At 49.0% G+C, this 21135-nt stretch overlaps 2 protein-coding genes across 3 annotated transcripts; one reads left to right on the top strand and one right to left on the bottom strand.

Annotated features, from left to right (window-relative positions):
- Positions 1 to 588: 588 nt before the first annotated feature.
- On the bottom strand, positions 589 to 7740 carry Tmem176b (transmembrane protein 176B). 2 transcript variants are annotated; one of them, XM_076859541.2, is made up of 8 exons: positions 7612 to 7740; positions 5202 to 5221; positions 4836 to 5044; positions 3046 to 3162; positions 2672 to 2728; positions 2203 to 2427; positions 1258 to 1377; positions 589 to 861 (listed from the first exon to the last, which is right to left on the bottom strand). In XM_076859541.2, the coding sequence occupies exons 3-8, from the start codon at positions 5040 to 5042 to the stop codon at positions 778 to 780; spliced, it is 810 nt and encodes a 269-aa protein (XP_076715656.2). In that variant the 5' UTR covers positions 5043 to 5044; positions 5202 to 5221; positions 7612 to 7740; the 3' UTR covers positions 589 to 777. The 2 variants fall into 2 exon arrangements, with proteins under 2 accessions (XP_076715656.2, XP_076715659.2); XM_076859544.2 differs by lacking the exon at positions 5202 to 5221.
- A 376-nt stretch (positions 7741 to 8116) lies between these two features.
- Tmem176a (transmembrane protein 176A) lies at positions 8117 to 12172 on the top strand. Its single transcript, XM_076859533.1, has 7 exons — positions 8117 to 8191; positions 8772 to 8979; positions 9325 to 9435; positions 10465 to 10521; positions 10691 to 10906; positions 11402 to 11512; positions 11861 to 12172. Exons 2-7 carry the CDS (start codon positions 8788 to 8790, stop codon positions 11900 to 11902), a joined length of 729 nt encoding a protein of 242 aa, XP_076715648.1. The 5' UTR covers positions 8117 to 8191; positions 8772 to 8787; the 3' UTR covers positions 11903 to 12172.
- The last annotated feature ends 8963 nt before the right edge of the window (positions 12173 to 21135 follow it).

Raw genomic sequence — 21135 nt, 5'->3', positions numbered from 1 at the left:
AGCAAAGGATCAGGACCCGCCTCGCGGAGACTGGAGCACCGTACCTTCAGAAATGATCACCTCTTTGTGGTTATTTTCATATATGTGTAAAGAAAATGAGAAACTTCAGAACAAACAACTTAATTCTATCATTTACAAAGAAAGTGAAGAACAGCAGGGGTGTGTGTGTGTGTGTGTGTGTGTGTGTGTGTGTAGCGAGGGAGAGAGGACCAACACTACCGCAAAGAGAGCAAGAAAAGGGAAGTGGGGAGTGAAGCAGGAGGGGAGGTCCTGCCCGTGCTCCCAGAGTTCTGTGAAGTCTGCAGGTCAAAGTTCTGAGGCTCACAGCCAATCCCAGAGGGTGAGAAGGTTCTGTGCCCATGACAGTCACCTCACCTTACACTGAATGGAAGCAGATGGCAAGGGGCCATTCAGCTCTGGGATCACGGAGCAGAGCCTAACTAAACGCAGCCTTGCTGGGCCTCGCCTCCGTGGGCTGAAAGCTCTCATAACACACGCAAAGTGTAAACACCGAGGAAGACCCAACTTTCTGTGCCAGTTCTTTTTCTGGTTGTTTTTTATTTCAATCAGCTTTCTCCAATGTGGCGAGACCTCTTCGTGGGACCAAGACACTGGAAGAGCATGGTGGAGGAAAGGCGGGGAGAGAGGGCTGGAGAAGGGCAGCACAGCAGCTGCAGCAGAGGCAAGAGGGACGCCTGTGGCCCAGGGTCAGTCACCATCTCCCTGTGGGCCCCGGGTGCTCCGGACAGGGACATGCAGAGCCCCAGGCCAGGCTGCTCAAAAGATGACCACAGTTGGGGTCTTCTCCTTGGAGACGGAGGGGACCTCCCCCAGGAGCTTCTTATGTGACCCTTGGTCCTCCTGGGGAAAAGACACGGAAAAAAATCAACCAAAGGGAGAAAAAAACACTGAGGGCAAAGTCAGCTCCAGTTGACCCCAGGAAAGAGGGGACAGAAAGGCTGACAGGAAGTGGCAAACAGGGCCAGGTGGCAGAGGAAGGGGAGATGGGCAGTGCCCAGGGCGGAGTGGAGGAGAGAGTGGGGAGCTGGAGTAGAGGAAGGGGCTGACAGGCACCGGGAGGCAGGAGTTAGCCCCCCGACACACAACAGGCCCCATTCCCAGACAGAGCAGTGGGGAGCCCGGCCTCTGAGATGGGGCCTGCCTTGGACAAGGGCTTCAGGCCCCGATGCTCCTCCCTCTCCCGCTCTTTTACTGCTCAGACCCACACCCCTCAGCAGCACCTCCCGGACACCTCACCAGGGGCCGGGAGCTCTGGACACACACACTCCGGAGACACAGTCCCAGGGAAGCCAAAGCCAAGAGGGTCTTCAGGATACAGACAGCTGCAAGCAGGGAACAGAACGCTAAGAACATTTTCTGGAGATAAAGGAAGAAAGAGATACGGTCAGGAGTCAGCCCCTTGGATCCCGTTCAGACCACCACCTTATCAACCCAAGCACGCACAGGACCTGCGCGAGCCACTTCCCACCAAGGTAGACTGCGTTTCCCGGCAGCAGGGACCACCATCCCTCCATCCCCCTGGCTTCTGCAGTGGCTCCTCGCCACCCTCTGGAGAAGTGGGGTCTCTTTCTCCACTCCCTTGAATCTGGAAGGACCTGGGTCTGCCTTGGCCGTGAAACCCAATGGGCATGGCCCACACAGTGACAAGCAGCCTCCAACCAGCCTGGCAGCTTCCATTTCCCCCTCTTGAGTCGCTCACAGCTCTACGCCCGGGACCTTGTTGCGTGCTAAGAGCTTCCTGGAGAAGTCATTGCAAACTCTGGCTGAAGCCCCAGCTGAGCTCGCAGCCAAGAGCTGTCCTCACGCCCTCAAATGACCACCCCCAAAAGGCATCTGCCTGCAACCACATGGGAAAACCCAAGTCTGAGCCCAGGGAACCTGCAAAACTCTCAGAAAGAACCAACTAGAGCTTTATGCCACTATGTTGTGGGATGGTTTGTAGATAGCAAGAGATAACCAGCAACACCCACAAAAAGCCAGGAGGGTGGCCCACAGCTCCTCTCTGCTCCTCATCCCCCAGATTCAGGGAATCTCCAGGTTGTGGGGGGTTGGGAAACATCTTTGGCTTAGTGAGACCCGGGTGAGGTCCAGGTGTAAAGCCTGCGCCTCAGCCCTCCATTGTCCCGGTTCCTCGGAGCCCAGGATCAGGGTGGGTCCCTGGAAGGCTGCACCCTTCCTCACCATCATCTTCTCCATGTAATTCCTGCACCTCTCCTCCTTCCACTTGTCGTTGTAGCTCCTCCACCTGTATCTGTAACTAGTGGTTGTGTTGAGACCATCACACAGAGAGTTGATCTCCGTGACGGAGGAGCCATTGGTTTGCCAGACTAAGCTAGTCACACAGAGGACAGTCGCAGCCACCGCTGTGGCAATACACGCAAGGATGAGCAGGCCTGATACACAGCCCTGGAAGGAGAAGGTCAAGATGCACATCCTATCCAGCAATGGCAGAGCCACGAGGCCCCCACCCTCCAACTTGTCTCTCCTACCCCAGCTCCTGTCACAGAAAACCCCGTCAACACCCCCAGGAGTACCCTCAGGACGTTGAGAACCAAAGGGTAGAAGACAGAAAACTGAGCAGGAAAACTAGACCCAGGAGGGAAGAGATGGAAAAGAGTAAGAGAGAAAGACGCGGATGACCACGACTCACGGAGAGTTTGCCTGGGTACTTCTCATGGGCAATGGCCCCAGCTCCGGCTATGATGGCCTGGAAGAGAAGACACCAGGAGAAGGCCTCCAGCCTACTCCCCTGAACTGACCCCACCCCTCCTCCAATGGTTCCCAGACATCCAGAGCGAAGCAGGGTTCAAGAGACAAGTGAGGAAACCTGGCCTGAACAGAACTTCAATTCCACTCTCCCCGCCTTCCCAACCTTGCCTTGAAGACAAAAAGGGCAAGACAGCTTCCTGGAAGCAAAGGCATTGGGACTCTGGTGGCTTCCGCAAGTCCCCCACCCAGAGCCAAAGGAACTTTCTCCGCCAACCCCTTGCCTCCCTCTGAGCTCCTGGCCACCTCCTTCCTCACCACACAGCCTGCCCAGAAGGCACTGCCAGAGGCCCGCAGCTCCGACCCGGTCCCAGGTCCAAAGTAGAGACACACTCCGAGAGTACAGCTCACAACCCCCAGCAATATCTGGGTCACCTGCAAGACGGGATAAAAAGTCAGGCTCTCCCCGTGGCCTGCACACCCCAGGGCAGCCTCCCCTCTCCTGCCCATGGGCTTCCTGCCTTTCCTCTGTCTGAGCTCTCCGCAGCTCCGACTCCAGAAGGTTCTGTTCCCTCAGCTTTCAAGGAGCTGCACTCCTCCCTCTCGTAGGTTTGACTGGTTTTCCTTCCTTGCTTCTTCTGAATATAAACACTTCCTCATCCACCTGGTGCGCCCCACTCTTTTCTCCTCCTTCTCCCTTGGGAGTCTCATTCTCTGGTCCAGATACTCTGTCTCACCTCAGCTTCTGGCCCCACGGGGCTCTGTGGTAGGCACAAAATTCTGTGACCCCATCCAGAAAGGAGTGTGGTTGCTGAGAGCCCACCCAGCTCAGCTCCTTTGGGGTCCCCCTCCTCTTTCAAGCTGAGGGCACATTCTTTGGGGACGGCGTCCCAGCCAGTGATTGAGCAAGATAATGGTTCCAGGCCATCACGCCCAATGTGGAATCTTGTGATGTGCCGTCTTGGCTAGGGAGCCCCCCAACAGAGACCTCGTCAGCACTGCACTGCAGGCCGAGAGCCCCCTGCCCGACCCTTCTCATCTCTTTTCATTTCATAGGTGTTACCCCTCAATAAACCATGCAACCCTCACTCCAACTTCCCAGGAAACCCAACAATCACAGGCTCCTGGGTACCACCAGCTGCATGTCCTGGGAACATCTCAACTCGGTCGCAGCTAAAATCCACTGTGCTCCTGCGCTCCAGGGTCCCTTGCTTGCCCTCCAGGACTCCTGTCTCCCAGTCAGCCACGCTCCAGACCTCAGGATCTTGAACCCACGTCTTCCCTCATATCCCAAAGCCAGTGACTCCCAAGTCACAGAGATCCAAACACAAGGGGTGGGGATGCCTTTATTTCCTCCCCACTTCTGCTACGACCAGTGAGAGCAGACGTTCCATACGTCTGACCTGGACCCCTCCTGCTCGGAGGCAGCCAGGGCCCAGGTTCCTGCTTGGAGCCCACCCACAGCCCTCCTGCCTCCGAGGCCGACTCACCAGGCCTCCCTGTCATTCAAGGCCCTCAGCTGGCCACGAGGCTCTCAGCCGAAAGTCCGATTCTCTCTGCTCTTTACGATTGCATAGGCTTTCTGGCCTCTTAACCTTTGTTCCTGCCATTTCCTTAACCTGGAATTCCTTTGCTTCTGCTGCTGCCACCACCTTTTCTAAACCCAGTCCTTCTGCGCTCAGGGTCTGGTGCAGACTCCACTCCTGCCTGCCCAGGACACAAGGTGTGATTCTTGTTTCTCACATCACCTGATCCACCTGGTCATCTGTGTTATGAACTCTCTGCAGGATGTGGAGCACGTTTAGATGACAGCCCAGGTGAAGGGCCCAGCAAATGGCCATGTACCTGCAGACCTCAGTCCCAATTGCACTAGCAGCTCCAGAGAGTCTTCTGCCTGCTGCCCCGCCCTAGGCTGGCACTGCCCGCTCTGCGCCCATTTCTTTCCATCCCATCCCTCAGTGGGGAACCCTCCAAGCCTTCTCCCAAACATGACGGCAAATGCACAGAGTTCATGTCCCTCCTGGTGGGACTCAACCCACTTTCCTTTTCACTTCCTATTCTCCATCCTCTGTGTCACCTTGGTGTCCCACCTAGCCCCCCACACTCACCCCCAGAGCCAGCTGAGCATTGTTTATCCTGGCCCCAGAAGGCCCAGTATCCCGAGGGCGTGAAATGAACTGCTTCAGGGAAGCCCCAGCTTTCAGCAGCTGTGTCAAGGCCGATTCCTGGTGGATGTGGATATCAATGTGGGTGGGCTGGGACAGCGTAGAGACCACATCAACTCCGTTCACGGTCACCTTGTTTTGGGTCATCATGCCTGGTAGGGAAAAGCCAGACAAGAGTGAATGGAGTCTGAGAATCAGGTGAGGTGAAAAGCCATACCTGACCTGGTTGAGTCCAGAGGTCCTCCTGGACCAATACCAATGTCCCAACAACCTTACCCTGGGATGCAAATCCAAAATTTCACCACATACCTTATTGGACCCAAAATGACCTGTGGGGTGTAGGATAGGACAAAGAAAAAAATCAGAATCATTTTAGTGACTCGGTATGTATGTTTGCACACAACACTTTCACGAGTTAAAAAGTTCAAGAGATAAGGGTGGGGATATGGCTCGGGGTACAGCATTGCCTGGCATGTGCGAGGCCCTGGGTTCTATCTCCATTATACCTTTAAAACCTCTCTTCTGTCTTTTTCTCCCTGACGTCTAGTTGACTCCCAAATGGAAACTAACATGATCCGTTTCCTACATATCCTCCAATGACAGTTTTTAAACACACACAAATGGTCTAAAAATAATCTTTCTCGCCCCTTTTCCTAGAAATGGCAGTATCCTGTACACACTGGTCAGCACAATGCTGCTTTCCTATTAGTATATGTTTGTAGAACAATCCTACATGTATCCATGAAAATCTTCTTTATTCATTTGCTTAGCTGCATAGCATCAGGTGTATGAATCTATCATGATTTATATAAGTGTTCCCTGATTGACAGCTTTTAGGTCATTTCCAACGCTTTTCTATTACAGCCAATCCTCTACAATTTCAGAGGATACGAACAGTCGCTCTCCACAGAGAGAGCAGCAGCCGACAGGAGTGGAGCTTCCCTCCCCACAGCACAAGAGGGTACAGCAAACTCTTCTATTTCAATATTAGATGGGAAATAACATTCCATTGCAAATGTTAGTAATTTTGCACAATGAAATGCTCCATTTTAAATGCAATAAGCATTTAAAGCATTGAGATCATCAATGAATTTTGACAAATTTATACCTTTGTGCAACCAGTATTACGATCAAGATATAGATATCTATGTTGAAAAAAAGATGATTCACTGATTCTCCCCAGTAAGCACCCCAACCACCAGCTGCAGGCAACTGCCTTTTGGAGCTATTCCACTATATTTTAAATTTTCATTCAAATATATTCCAGAATCTATTATATTTTAATTTGCATTCTTATCATAAATGAGGTCCATCATCTTTTCATGTGTTAAGAGCCATTGTCATTTATTTTGTGAGCTCTTCCTCTATATCCTATGTGCTTCCTGTTTTATTTTGTTTTGGTCTTTATTGAATTTCTTTGTATATTCAAAAAAGCTTACAATCTCTGCCACGAGTTGCAGTTATTTCTTTCCAAGTTGTTATTTATATTTTGACTTTGCTTGTATTTTCATAGTTTTCATTTTTAAACTCTAGTTTAAATTTATAAATGCTCTTCCTCCTTTTTATGCTTCCTAAGTCATATCACATACTTTAAAAGGTCATCCCAGTTCCAGATGTTAAAATAATTCTCCCATGATTTCTTCTAAGTGATTTTAGGCTTTTGGTTTTACTTTTCAATATTGATCCCTCTGGAATTTGTGTCCTAATTTGGAAGGCGTGGATCTGAGTTTTTGTAGTTGTTCCGATGCTTAACTTCTGAAGGATAGTGTCTGTTTGTGAAATATGTCATCTTTCAGCAACTCAAGATGCTCTCCTGAGCAAAAACAAAGTTCCCATAGGAAGGGAGGTCTACTCCAGTCTTCCTACTCTGCCCATTGGTGTGTCTGATGAGCTCTGCACCATTACTCCAATTTAATTAGTATAGAGTTTAATGTCTGATTATGCTGTTTTGTGATTCCCTATGCTATTTTCTCAAAATCATCATGCCCATTTTTGTGAAATTATTTCTCCATATATAATTTAAAATTGACTTCCCTAGCTCCAAGAGAAATCCTACACAGGTGACTCTAACAAGGCATGCAAGTGAAGTGTCACAGATTAAATCAAATAGTAATATCGACTCCGATACCACCTCCCACTGTATGCTGCCACTCTTGGAACATCTCACACCCCACCACCACCACCAGCAGCCTTCTTTGAAAAAGAACGGGTGTTTGATAGCTTGAAGGAGGCAAAAAAGAGATCCAGGCTCACTCATGGGCACACAGAAGGAAGACCAGCCCTGGATTTCAGATCTTCTGTTGGGGACCCAGAGTTGGCAACAGGTTGCAGTACTGAATGTGTCCTGTGCCCAGATACTTTACCAGCTCCCTGGGTACTCCTCCCACCCCACTCCAACCCTCTGAAGAGCAAGATCTGGACCCTCCAGCACCCGGAAGACTCCATCCCCACCTTCCACTGATTCCACGCAGTGGGCTCTGCCCTGCTGCCCTGGACACTTCCCGGTCCTTCCTCCCAGTGCTGGAGGGGTTGGGGACAGAGCACCCTGCTCCCTCCACCCACAGCCCTCAGGGCTCAGTCTTGAAGGAGCTCCAACCACCCAAGCCCAGGACAGAGACGAGGTGCTGGGGAAGGTGGGGCAGAGCAGGTGCCGGCCTCTCCTCCCCTCAGGCCGCTTCAGTCTTGAAGGGACCCTGGGCAGTGGAGGGCCCTGCCTCACCTGCTGTCCTCTGGGAGCTGGCAGAGCCGAGCAAGCAGGGAGGAGAAGACTTGGAGCTGAGGACCCTGCAGGATGGTTGGGAGGGAGGGGAGCAGGAGGCAGGGGTGGAGGGAGAGGGCCTGAGGCAGCCTGGAAACTTCCCAGCAAGTGGCTGAAACCAAGGGGCCCATCTTGGGGGGTTCCATCATACACACACACACACACACACACACACACACACACCTACTCAGACAGCATGCAGCAGAGGCACACACTTGCTCAGAAAGCCCTGGCCTGACAGGGCTGGAAGAGGGGACACCTTCATAGGATCCCCCAGGGCATGTCAGGTGTGTGCCTACCCTTCATGGCTCCAGCTCCCCAGTGCCCAGTGACACCGTAGTCTGGAAAGCCCCTGAGGACCCCCAGCCCCAGCTGTCTGCTGGGAAGTGCTAAAGTTTGGTCACTGCCCTCAGTCTCCATCCCTCTGGCTCCCCACCAACTTCCTCCTTCAGCCAGGGCAGGGTCCTCGGCCAACCGGCTCCTTCGCGGTCCTCACAGCTCTCCCTGCCACACACTCGCTCAGGGGCCCTGAGGAGAGCAGGTGAGGAGGCCAGCCCTGGCCCCCCAGCACCACCTCGCCCCCCACAGGCCTGGCTCCTTCAGAGCTGGCTGGGGAGGGAGGGACCACCCCACCGGGATGGCTCCAGCAGATGGGAAGGGAAGAGGCAAGGAGGGTTCTGGCCTTCGACCTCCACCCCACCACTAGTGGGGCAAGTGGCATGGTCAGTGCTGAGTGAGCTTCAGTGGAGAGGGAGGACCCCCACTGGGGACTGAGGGGTCCAGGGCCCACTGGGGAAGAGCCGCCAAAATGGAAGCTCAACAGAGGGACAGAGCTTGGGGGCCTCAGGATTTGAACAGTCAGAGGGCTCTGGAGAGGAGGGGCCAAAGGAGAGCCCAGCTAGGGGCAGGTGGTGGACAGGTGAGGCCCATGGAGAGCTTGACCCTGACGCCAGGATCTGACCGTGAGTGGCAGGAGCCCTGGCAGGGTCAGGCTGCCCTGAAGATAGCCTTCAAGAAGGGCCACATGTGTGGCTCTGTGACCAGGGCAGCCACCCAGAACTCCAGGGAACCTGCGAACATCTGCCAGCTGCTCTTCCTCGCTCTCCTGTCCTCCCTCACAGCCTGTTATCCAAGGACATGGGGACTGCAGACGATGGTGAGGTGGCTCCCGAGGCCCTGCAACCCACCCACATCAGTGTGCACGTCCACCAGGAGTCGGCTCTGGCCAAGCTCCTGTTGGCAGGATGCTCTCTGCTGCGGCTCCCAGCCCTCCCCGGAGGCACAGCCCCTCAGACCCTCGGCAACAGCCGGCTGCTGGTGGCCTCCTGGGTGAGTGTGGCTGCCCATCTCATGGGGCCCTGGTGGGACATCCCAGTCCCTCACATTAGGCCAAGGGAAGGCCCCTCTTCTTGCGGGTCACACACTCTCTGCCAGTCTCTCTCCAAATAGGTGCTGGGCCAGTTTTCTCTTCTTCCTAGAAATCAGTTTCTCCATCTTCTCATTACAAGCAGGGCATGGGGCAGGAGGCAGGGGAATGAGTTGAAAGAGTCCCCTCTCTGGGTTTTAACCACCAGTACCTGAAGTACGGGTCCACAAAGCCACCATAAGGCCTGGGGGCAGGGCTGCCTCTGTGCAGGCACCTAGGAGCTTGTCTTTAGGTCCTCTGTCTTCCAGGTGGTGCAGCTGGTGCTAGGTGTCCTGAGTGGCATCCTGGGGGGATTCCTCTATATCTACAGGCCCACCAAATTCTGCTACTTGGGAGCTGCCATCTGGACCGGGGCTGTGGTAAGTGAGGCAGCAGGTGACCAACCTCCCAACAGAAGGATTGGACTTCCCAGGACCACCCCAACATGGTGCAACAGAATGTTAGCCATCAAAAAGACCCTAATTATCTAGGTCAGTTTGTCATTGGTGCAGATAAGAAAATAACCAAAGGAAGTGGGGCGATGTCTGAAGTCACAGGGTCATCTCTCTGGTCCCCTGCCCAGTATCCTTCCCACCAGTCTAGGATCTCGTTCTCATTGTCCCAGTTATTGGCTAAGGCTCTAAGGACCTACTCACCTCCAGATGTCTGCCCTGAGATAGGGGAGGCAGATAGAGAGTCTGCAATCCCCAGAGGAAGCGTAGCCTCCTAGTTCCCTGTTGTGCTCTGCACATCAGTGGGAATCCAGGCACGAAGGTCAAGAGATGTGTGTGTGCAGTCTTCAAGGGGAGCTCAGTGGGCTGCTCATGGTGGACCTGGGGACTCTCCGACAGACTTGCACTCTTGGGATAGTAAAACACACTTAGAGAGAGAGAAAACAAAAGACATCATCCTGATCCATCCAGTGATAGAAACGCTTGGATTAGTTACAGAATAGCCAAACAGGATTTGGATCCATCTGTCCTCGGGGCTACACCAGACTTTCTGATTCTTTGAGCCTAACCAAATGAACTGTAGAGCTCTTGGGACAGGCCCTGGGACCTGGGGCTGACCAAAGACTCATCCTGCCTTGAGAGCTTCTCCAACAACCTGGACTTCCACCCCTAAGATTGTCCCAACCCTGGAACTCTCGTGAGGCACCTGGTGTGGCTCAAAAAGGAGGGTTTTGGAGAAGGGAGGAAAGGCTCACACCTGTCTTGACCACAAGCACTTCTAGATGTCACTAGAACAGAGCATTCTGTAGCCTCAGGGGTTTGACCCAACTCAGCATCCTCACCAGTTACATAACTACTGCTTAGCGCAAAACCTAGGAACATACATGGTGTGCTCATGGGGACACAGAGGCACTCACGTTTCCTATGCACATCACTGCTGGTTTAATCTCTCCCCAGGCCGTGCTGGCTGGAGTTGCTGGATTTCTTTACGAGAAACGGGGTGGAATCTGCTGGGTGAGTTCAGGTCAGGGCAGGGGAAGGAAGGAGGCTCAGGCCAGAGGCCAGTCCAAGCCTCCTACCCCATCATACTTGAATGTCACCAAGCATGGCCCTTTTGTCCCCAGTGCAGGCTCTGGGAGAGACTGCATTGCTGAAGTCTGCCCCTGCCTCCTCCCCTCCCCAGGCCCTGCTGAGGACCCTTCTCATACTGGCATCTTTCTGCACCGCCATTGCAGCCATCGTAATTGGGGCTAGTTACTTCCATGAATACCAGTACTTTGTAGATGAAGATGACTGTAAAATCTACTCAGAAAACTGGCCCACTAAATCCCCCATCACCCCAAGTCCCAAAGAAGTCAGAAGGCTAAACCTGTGCATCTCCCAGGTGAACATGCTGAAGGTAGGTGGCCAATGTGAAGGAGTGGGCAGGGAGGGCCAGGAAGGGGCGAGAATAAGGCCGTCCACAGAAACAGGTGCCCCTGCTCTTCACCTAATGATCGTCACCAAGCACCACAGGAAGAGCTCCTGCGACCGTGAGTGCTGCAGACGAGTGGCACAGACAAGCCCTAAAATACTGACCATGAGAAAACCGGGGCCGCAGGACTTCAAAGTGTTGCAAAGGCGTTAAAGGAACCTGCTCCCTTGGTTCTCTCAAGTCTTGGAGGTTGTCAGGGAATCAAGTCCTAGACCCAAGTCCATCTCCGTAGAGATGAGGACACTGAAACCCAGAGGGAAGGATTCTAGCTGCATCCTACACACAGGATGCACTGACTCACCTCCAGAAGCCACAAAATTGGGGATGAGGGGTGCAGAGTGACCCACGTTGGCAAAAAGCATGGGAAGGGAAGGAGAGCCACTAAATCTGGTGACCGTGGCTTTGGCCCTCTGTCCCCAGGCCCTGGTTATAAGCCTCCAGGCCATGCTCATGGGTGTCTGGGTTCTGTTGCTTCTGGCATCTCTGGCCCCCCTGAGCCTGTACTGCTGGAGAAGATTCCCCCCGAAGAAGGTGAGTCCCTGAATGTGTGTCTGTGTGTTGGGGGTAGTAGAGCTGTTCACAGGAGACAGCAGTGGAGAATGGGTGATTTAGGAAGGAAAAGGGCCCTCTATATAAGTTCCAAGTAGCATCGTGCCTTTCTACCCCAACTCAGAAATCCTGTTTTCAATCAAGTGTCTCCAGCCCAAGAGCCCAGGAAGCCAGGGAAGTTCATAGCTATGTTAGCCCTTTGGTGCTTTTTGAATCAGGTACCTTTCAGCCAAGGTTAGATCTGGCTGAGTCCAGAATCAAGCTGTCCTGGAAGAGAGAATTTGCCCTTTCTCTCCTGATTAGGGTTGTCTTGCTCTCTTCCTCCCTTAGAAAAGACCAGAGAAGAAACTACTGGGAGCAAATGGGATCTAGCCCTGAGCACTCATTCCTTCAGAAGCAGAAGGTGCTCCTTCTGCTCTACCTGTCCCAGTATCTGACTCTTGGAAGAAGCAGCAAACTGGAGGGAAGAGACTCCAATAACCTCACAACCATGGGGTTATGCTCGTCCCACAACCACGGCCGTGCCCTGCTCCACCGACCTTCAAACAGCTCTCCACTCTCCACTGCTCACTTCGTCATCCTGCACCCATCCCTGTCCCCTCCTTTGCAGTAATTTGAAAATAAATTGCTCCTGGATTCTTACTTTGCTCTTCCAGGGAAGTTCTCTTGGCTGGGAGGGCAGTGGAGTGTGAGCCAATCACAAACCCAAGACTCTCTTCCCACAGATCCAACCTTGTACCTGGGTCTAGAGTTGCTGGCCTTGAACCTAGACTCCCTTTGAGTCTGGTTCTATGGCTGCGAATTCTAATGCCTGGGTATGAAGGATGAAGGGTGCGGAGACTCTGAGTCCTGCTCCCTGTCATTCAGATTTAAAAAGGTAAGTGCTCGGCCATTTGATGATTGGATTTTTATTTTGACCATTTGACAATATTAAGAAGTAGACACATAACACCAAGATAAAATTATTTTAGAAATCATCTTTTTCAAGATAGGATGTCCAACAGTATGATGGAAAAAAAAAAAACCAGAATAATTGTCCCATGGAGGGGAAAGAACTAAAATGCAGGACACGAATCATTTACTTTTAAATTTATGGGTGAACTACCAGAAAAATGAGGGAAACTCTCAAATGTCATAAAAGAAGTAGGGGCACATTCAGAGAGATGAGTCTTGAAACCCGCATCTTCCTGTGTCAGGTTCCACATGCCCAGGGCTCCAACTGAAGGACCTTCCAAGTCCAGCAGCCTCTGCCTGTACTCAAGGCTGCTCTGCGACAGGAAAAGGACACACACCGTATTGATAGTGAAGACTCAGTTCTTTTCTCCATTGCCCATCCAATAACAAAGACAAGCTTTTGAGAAAAAGGAAAAAGAAGTTTTATTAATTTGTCAGCAAATAAGAAACTCAGCAGATTCAAGACTCAGAGACTGCAATTGTAACTTCCAGGGGGAAGAGGGAGCTTTTTAAAAGGAGAATACATGGGCTGGGTTCCAGGTGTGCCCATCAGGAGGTACAACTCATAACCAGATGTAGCCTTCAGAGATGGCTGTTTCTTAGATCTACTAGTACAAATTCCTAAAAATTCTTCATTTCTTGGTCAGTGAGTCAAAGGATACAATAAACCCAGCGTAGGACAGGAAGAATATTGATCTTGCTTCTCCCACCGTTAGGGAGGGGAGAGGAAGGAGAGAAAGAAAGAAAGAAAAAAGAAACACGTTCATTTTTAAATAAGCCTCCAGTGGTTGAGCAGCAAGATTTATATTTAAAGCCTGAAGTGTGACCTGTTACGTGAAAGGGACCCCTGTGACAACATCAACAGTAGATGGGTTCTGGAGGAATCCAAGCCCAGGCTTCCTGCATCCTCCCAAAGTGAGAGACCACACAGGAACATGTCTGTGTTGCTGCCTAGGGAAGTCCACTTAAAAGTCAAAAATGTTTACTGGGGGCTGCCACAGAGGCACTCTCTGCTTGCACAGCTACTACAGTTCAAGACTCCAAAGGGAAAATCAGGCACCTAAATCACATCTCTACAGTCCAGGCGAGCCGAGGTGGTGGAGTTGTGTCCAGGGACATAAAACCACCTTATCAGCACAGGAACATTGCAAAAGCCAAAAATCCAAGAAGACAGCCCAAGGCCAGCCCTTCAAACAGAACCTTGATGAGAGCAGTCCACTGTGTCCACTCCCTCCTGTGCACTGCCCTCTGGGCTTCTGCCAGCCTCCTGCAACTTCAAACTGCTCTGAACGGTCATCAGCACACTTAGAGCCCCCCAGGCTGAGCAGTCGAGTGAAGAGCTCTAGGAATCTTCCACCTCAGGGGAAAACTGCAGGGAGACCACTCCATCAGCGAGATGACCAGGAGAATCTTGGTGAAAGGAGTGAGATGGAGAGTCACAGACACAAGCTGGTTGCAACAAGAAGCCACAGTTTGTTCAGAGGATCAAAAACCCTGGAAGGAGACTTTAAAGGCCCTCAAGACGCAGTGACTCAGACGCCGCCTGAAGGAAACAAATGCAAACTGTTTGGAGAAATTCACCTTCACCTGGGGCTCCAACAAATTCCTGAAAGCATGGTTTCATGGAGGGGGAAAAAAACACCTGAGATGTAGCACCAATTCCAAACATCAATCAAGGACACAAATCTTTCAAAACTGTTATATTTAGATATAGAATACAAAGTTATAAAGTTAGCATGTTTCATATGTTCAAAGAAATAAAAAATGGTAATTCAACTATGGGCAAAAATAAGAAAATTTAAAAAGTAATCAAATATGATTTTAAAATCCCAATGAGAGCATCTAGAAATGAAAATTATAGTAATTCAAATAAAGGTCCCAGTAAGCAAACAGCTGCGGAAAGAAGTGGTGAACTAGAAGACAGGTCTGGAGGAACTGCCTGGAATGCAGCTGACACACCAGGCCTCACCTATGTCCAGGCAGAAGCCCAAGAGGAAAAAACAGAGTGAGAGAAATGTTTAGACACAGTGGCTGAGAAATTTCCTGAATTAACAACAGAATAATAATTCTCAGAGAGAGCAAACAAGCAAACATAAAATGGAAAGAGATTCTCATCTAAACACATCAAAGAAAAATTTCAGGAAACAAAAAGAACATCGGGTTTTGTTTTGTTTTTTGTTTTGTTTTGTTTTAGTTGTAAGTGGACACAAGACCTTTATTTTATTTATTTATATGTGGTGCTGGGGATCGAACCCAGTGCCTCACACGTGCTAGGTGAGCATTCTACCGCTGAGCCACAATCTCAGGCCCCAAAAATGATATCTTAAAAGCACTCAAGTGACACTGACCAAAAAAAAAAAAAAAAATGGCAAAATTAGCCAGGCGCAGTGCACACACTTGTAATCCCAGCAACTCAGGAGGCTAAGGCAGGAGGATTGCAAGTTCAAAGCCAGCCTCAGCAACTTAGCAAGTCCCTAAGCAACTCAGAGACCCTGTCTCAAAATAAAATGTAAAAAGGCCTGGGCATGTGGCTCAGTAGGTTAAGTGCCCCTGGGTTCAATCCCTAGTACAAAAACAAAACAAAACAAAGAAATGGCAAAATTCTTTCTTTCCCTCCTGGTAAAAAACAATAAAGTTAAAGGGTTATACAGACTTTGTTTGGAAAAAAAGTTAATTCAATTTAGCCTTTTCTAGCTTATTTATTCATGTGTTCAGGCAACTAATACCTGATTGGAATAGTTAAATGCAAGTCCTTTATTAAGAGTTCAAAGACAATTAATAAAAGAATAGAAATAATCATAAAACTTTAAATTTGGAGAAAAAATGTAAAATGAGAAAAAAACGACTGCAAAGTAAGAAAACAGGAGATAAAAACAAATGTTTTTTAAAAAGAGACAAATAGCAGAAAAACAAGGGTCATGGGTCGAAATTAAATTATGTAAATAACTGCAATAAACACAAATGGATAATTTTTTCCTTAAAAATATAAAGATAGACTGTATTTTATAAAATTCAGCCACATGCCATTTACATAAAACACATCTAAAACAAGAACACAAAGATTGAGAGTAAAAGGATGGGGGGAAAAAATAATAACCATATTGGCACAGTCCCACTAAAATAAGACTTTAACTAGCCTGCACAAGGCCCTGGGTCTGACCATCAGCACCACTAAATAAATAAATAAATAAGACTTTAAGGTAAATAGTATTCCTAGAGATCGCCAGTCTCGTAGCCGTTCTTCCTTACTAAGAGAAATCCAGGTTTGTTCAAGGCAGCTGTGTACCCTATTTAAAAAAAAAAAAAAAGTCACCACCCCCAATCTTTTTTGCAACCAGGTGTGTTAGTCCCTTTTCTCTTGCTATAACAAAGTACCTGATGCTGGGTACTTATAAAGAAGAGGTTGGCCAGGAGTGGTGGCACACACCTGTAATTCCAGCTACTTGAGAAGCTGAGGCAGGAGGATTGCAAGTTCAAGGTCAGCCTGGGCAACTTAGTGAAATCCTGTCTTAAAATAAACCTCAAAAGGGCTGATCTAACTCCTGAATTCCTTCACCAGTACTACCAAAAAGAGAGTGAGAGAGAGATTTATTTACTCATAGTTTGGGAAGCTAAAAAGACAAGACCTGGAAGCCGCTCAGGTGAGGGCACCCTTAGCTGCACATCACAAGATGGCTGGTAGCATCACGGTGGGAGCATGTGCAAGAGGGAGGGACCATGTAGTAAGACAGGAAGCCAGAGAGAGATCCAGGGCCCAGCGTGCTTTTTTTTACAACCCGTAACTCACTTGCCAGAGAACTACTTTGGTCCCTTCCAAAGGCGTGCCTCCAGTGACCCCAACCACCTCGAATTAGGCCCCACAACGAGGCTCCACCAGGAGGACCAAGCTTCCAACCCGTGAGCCTTTGGGGGACAAGCCACAGCCAAACCATGGCACAAGGGTTGCTGTGACTCCTGCTCCCAGCCAAGGACAAGTCGAGAAAAGTCACCAGAAACAGAATGATTGATTGGCTCTCCCCACCTTCTGCCCTTTGCCCCTCCCTTCTCCGACCCACTTATTCCCTCCAGGACCTGGGGCCCGTTTCCTGGAGCTGCAGGACTCCTCTCATGGCCAGGAGAAAACCAGCTGCAGGCTCCAGGAGTGTGGGCCCTCGACAGCATAACCAGCTGCCCAACCGTCCTGGACACTCACCTCTTCATATAAGAAAAATAAACTCCTTGCCGGCTTTAAAAAGAAAAGGGAGGCAGGAAGGGAGGAAAAAAGGCATTTACAGTAACAACAGAACTCTAAGTTTCCTAGGATTGAAAATGTTTTGAAGGTGCATACCATGCTCACAGAGGGGTCTGGATATGGGATGTCCCCCAAGCCTCGTGCGCTCAGAGGTGGGGCTTTGGGGGAAAGATTGGATCAAGAGGGCTCTGCTCTCAGCAGTGGATTAATCCATCGATGGCTGGGTGGACTACTGAGAGGGGCCTAGCTGGAGGAACGAGGTCACTGGGGTCATGCACTATGGGGCTCATCTTCTCTTGTGCCCCTTTCCTTTGTTCCAGGCCCCTGAGCAGCTTTCCTCCACCACCCCCTCCCACCACGATGCTTCTTCTGGAAGCTGGCTGACCGTGAACTGAACCTCTGAGACCACAACATAAACCTCTCCTCCTCTAAGTTGCTCTTGTCAGGTATTTTGGTCAAAAAGTCGACTAACACAAATGTCACCTCCCTCTAAATTGCTGCGTAGATTCGATGCAATCCCAATTGAAATCTCAACAGAGTTTTCTTCGTGTTTGATACACCTCTTCTCAAATGGAGATAGAAGATTTTTTTTTAAAAAGCAACACAGACGATTTCAATGCTCCCTGAAATTCAGCCACAGAGCTGGACAAGCAAAGTCTGACCGCAGCCCCAGTTGGCAGAAGTGTACCAGGGACAACCCGGGGACCGCAGAGGGAAAGAGGACGCAGAGGAAACGGTGTTCTGAGGGGTTCTGAACTTGCGGACACCTGAGCACACGCATCAGCCTGCCACTGCTGGCCCGTGACCTCGGGTCAGTTTCCAAACCTCCTTTGCATCTGTAAACTGTGGACAATTGTTTAAAGCCCAGCCAACAGGAGGGGGACATGACAGGCACAGAGGCAGCCGAGTCTAAGCCTTGGACGCCCTGCGGCAGGAATCAGGCAAAGGGAAGTGGACCAGCAACAACAAAAATGTGGGAGAACAGAAAGTCCTCGACAACCCCAAAGGTCCTCACCTCTGTTCAGAGGAAGGAGAACCAAGTCCCCACAAGAGAATATCCTCCTCCTCCTCCTCCTCCAAACTTTTAGAATGGGCTTCGGAAAGCCTGAGCCACATAAATCATCACTGGGCCTGACCTGCACAGACACTGTGGAAGGTATGGGTCACCAGCACACGGGGACAGGGAGGAAGGGCTCCCTGTGGAGACTGATATTATTCCTCCATCTTACTTTTTTTCTTACTTTATTCCTTGTGATTTTTTGTCGGACTGTGACCCCAGTTGGTCGCCTGGAAATCAACTGAGCACATCTCAGAATGAAAACCAGATTTCCCAGCCTCATTTAGGCAAAGAGATTCAAGGGAAGTACTGCGTGTACCTCGTGGGAAGCACCCATAGGAGAGAGGTTGTGCCCGCTGCCCACTGCTGCCCACTCTGCTTCTCTTCTCTGATGCTTGGAAGGCAGGTGTGATGGCAGGCCTTTGAGTAAGCCATCTTGGGTCATGAGGTGATTTGAAAATAGAACGTGTTCAACAGAGAACAACAGGACGTAAAAAGTGTGACCTGTGCACAACACGCTAATCCTGCGCTGCCTGCTCAGATGTTAACGTGGGGAAGTTACCTTATTCTGTCCATCACAGCCAGACATGGTTCTAATTTTCACATCACCAAGAATGACAGCTAAATTTGTCTAGATTTGTCCAGTGAGCACACAGAGGATAAAACCCATCATTAAAGAATGAATATCCTCCAGAGGATTTACTGGCAGGACCTGGCAACCTCCTGTGTTTATTGCCTCTGGAGGATCTGAGTCTCAGGAAACAGCTCCCCTCTGCCTGCCCCACTTCCGCCTGCGCCACGACTCCTCCTCTGATTCCCGATCCCTCCTTCCTTCCCTGCAGTCTCAGAAAGTTCCAGATATTTACAGAAAGCATGATGACATGACATATCACCTTTAAAAAGTGTCAGTGACAGAAGCAGTGTTGGGGCAGCATGGATAAAATGAAGGTCAGAGGAGAAGAGACAAGGTGCCACCCATAGCATCTGTGAGAGAGAGAGACGGCCAAGCTCTCATTTCACCTAACTGCCTCCACCCCACACGGGTGCCTCTTGAGCCTACTGCCTGGATTCGCCGAAGACGCACATCAACCCAAAGATGTGTCCTTCTTCTTTTGCTCGTCCAACAAGCAGGAGGTCAGCCATGGCAACCCACTGAACACAGTCCTGGCCCACGATACAGTTCACCGTCCCCTCAAAGATGACGTGCTGGGGCTTTCCAGCATGGTGGCCTCACTCAACAACTGTAGGCACTCGTTGCCTCCAGTGCTGTGGACATCCACCAGGACAGACCACATCCTGAGTCATAAAACCAACCTCAACAAATTTCAAAGAACCGAAATTGTACAGAGTGTATTCTCTGACCCAGAAAATCAACCAACAGGAAGGTAATGGGGAGATTTTCAAACACTTGGAAATCAAATCAAATACTTCGGAATAATTCCTGGGTCAAAGAAGAAGTCTCAAGAGAACTAGAAAATACTTTGAATAGAACAAAAATGAAAGTTCTATCTATCGAAACTTGTGGGATACCTCTAAAGAAGTATTTAGAAGGAGACTTATTGTAGTAAATGCTTGTATGAGAAAAGAAGAAGGGTCTCCAATCAATAACCTACTATGTCATCTCAGAAAGTAGAAAAAGAAAAGCAAAATGTACCCAAAACAAGCAGAAGAAAGGAAATAATAAAGAAGAGAAATTGATTAAATATGAAATGGGAAAAAAAATCAGGGAAAAAAATCAAAGAAGTCCAAAGTTGTGTTGAAAAGCTCGATAAAATGATCAATTTTCAGCAAGAGTGACAAAGCAAATAAGAGAAACTACACAAATCACCAAAATCCAGAGTGAAAGGGGGATGTCACAATTCCTGCAGACATTAAAAGTATATTAAAAGGACAGAAGGATAAAAGGATAGAAAATACAGGGATATAGAATAAAATAAGGGTGGCTGAAGTTAGGCCAAAAGTTCTTAGATATTGTTATGAGTTAGATAATAGGTGTCCCCAAAAGCTCAGGTGTGAGACAACGCAAGGAAGTTTAGAAGTGGAATGATCAGCTTATAAGAGTCTTAACCTATTAAGCACATTAATCCCCTGAAAGGGATTAACTGGGTGGTAACTATTAGCAGGTAGGGTGTGGCCAGGGGAGATGGGTCTTTGCACATGTACTTTGTGAGCTGAGTTTAGTCTCTCTCTGCTTCCGGGTGACACCTTCCCAGCTACTTTCCTCTACCACACCCTTCTACCATGATGTCTGCCTCATCTCAGGCAAAGAGAAATGGAGTCAGCCATCTATGAACTGAGACCTCTGAAACTGTGAGCCCCCAAATAAACTTTTCCTCTAATTGTTCTTGTCAGATCCTTTGGTCACAGCAATGAAAAAGTTGACTAACACAGACATGAAATTAATAAATTTGATTCCCTAAAAAGGAATAACTTTTGGTTTACAAAATATTTCGTTAAAGACAAGCTACATGTTAGAAAAAATACTTATAAGCCATATTTCTGGAAAAGGACTTGTATCCAGAATATATAAAGAACTCTCAAAACTCAATAGGAAGGGGCTGGGGAGATAGCTCAGTTGGTACAGTGCTTACCTTGAATGCACAAAGCCTTGGGTTCAATCCCCAAGCACCATAAATTTAAAAAATTTTAAAAACTCAATAGGAAGAAAACAAACAATTTAGATTTTTAAAATGGGCAGAAGTCCTAAATAGACACTTATCAAAAAAGATATATAGATGGCAAATAAGTACATTAAAAGATGTTCAAAGTCAGCCTGTGGTCAATGCAAATTAAAACCATGATCAAACACCACTACATGCAAAGCAGAATAGGTAAAACAGGAAACACAGGCCACATGTCGACAGGAATGCAACTGGTGCAGCCACTCTAAAAATAATTAATTTAAACTTAAATAATATGATTCTGTGATCCCACTCCTGGGTTTATAACCTAGAAAATTAAAACTCACCTTTACACAAAAGCCTGTGTGTGAATGTTCATGGAAGTTCTCTTTATAATTACCCCAAACTGGAAATGACCCAAATATCCTTCCATGGGTGAATGGATAAGCAAACTGTAGGAATAGCCATATACTGGAATACCACTTACAAGAAAAAGAACTATTGACACAATAACGTGAATGAATCTCAAAGTCATGCTGAAGAAAGTCTCAAAAGGTTAAAATTTTCCTAATTCCATTCATATGATACGCTCAGAAAGTAAAAACTATAGTGACAGAGAACACATAGATGGTTTCCTGGGGCAGGGAGTAGGAGGAGGCTTTGATTAAAAAGGGATCATACAGGAGAGATTCGGGGTGATGGGATCATTCTTGACCCTAACCAGGATGCTGGCTACGCACAT

This window comes from Callospermophilus lateralis, chromosome 1 (genome assembly GCF_048772815.1).
Source record: "Callospermophilus lateralis isolate mCalLat2 chromosome 1, mCalLat2.hap1, whole genome shotgun sequence".
In the NCBI taxonomy this organism is placed as follows: domain Eukaryota; kingdom Metazoa; phylum Chordata; class Mammalia; order Rodentia; family Sciuridae; genus Callospermophilus; species Callospermophilus lateralis.
The sequence above is the reverse complement of the archived record's forward strand: the minus strand, read 5'-3'. Positions and strand labels throughout refer to the sequence as shown.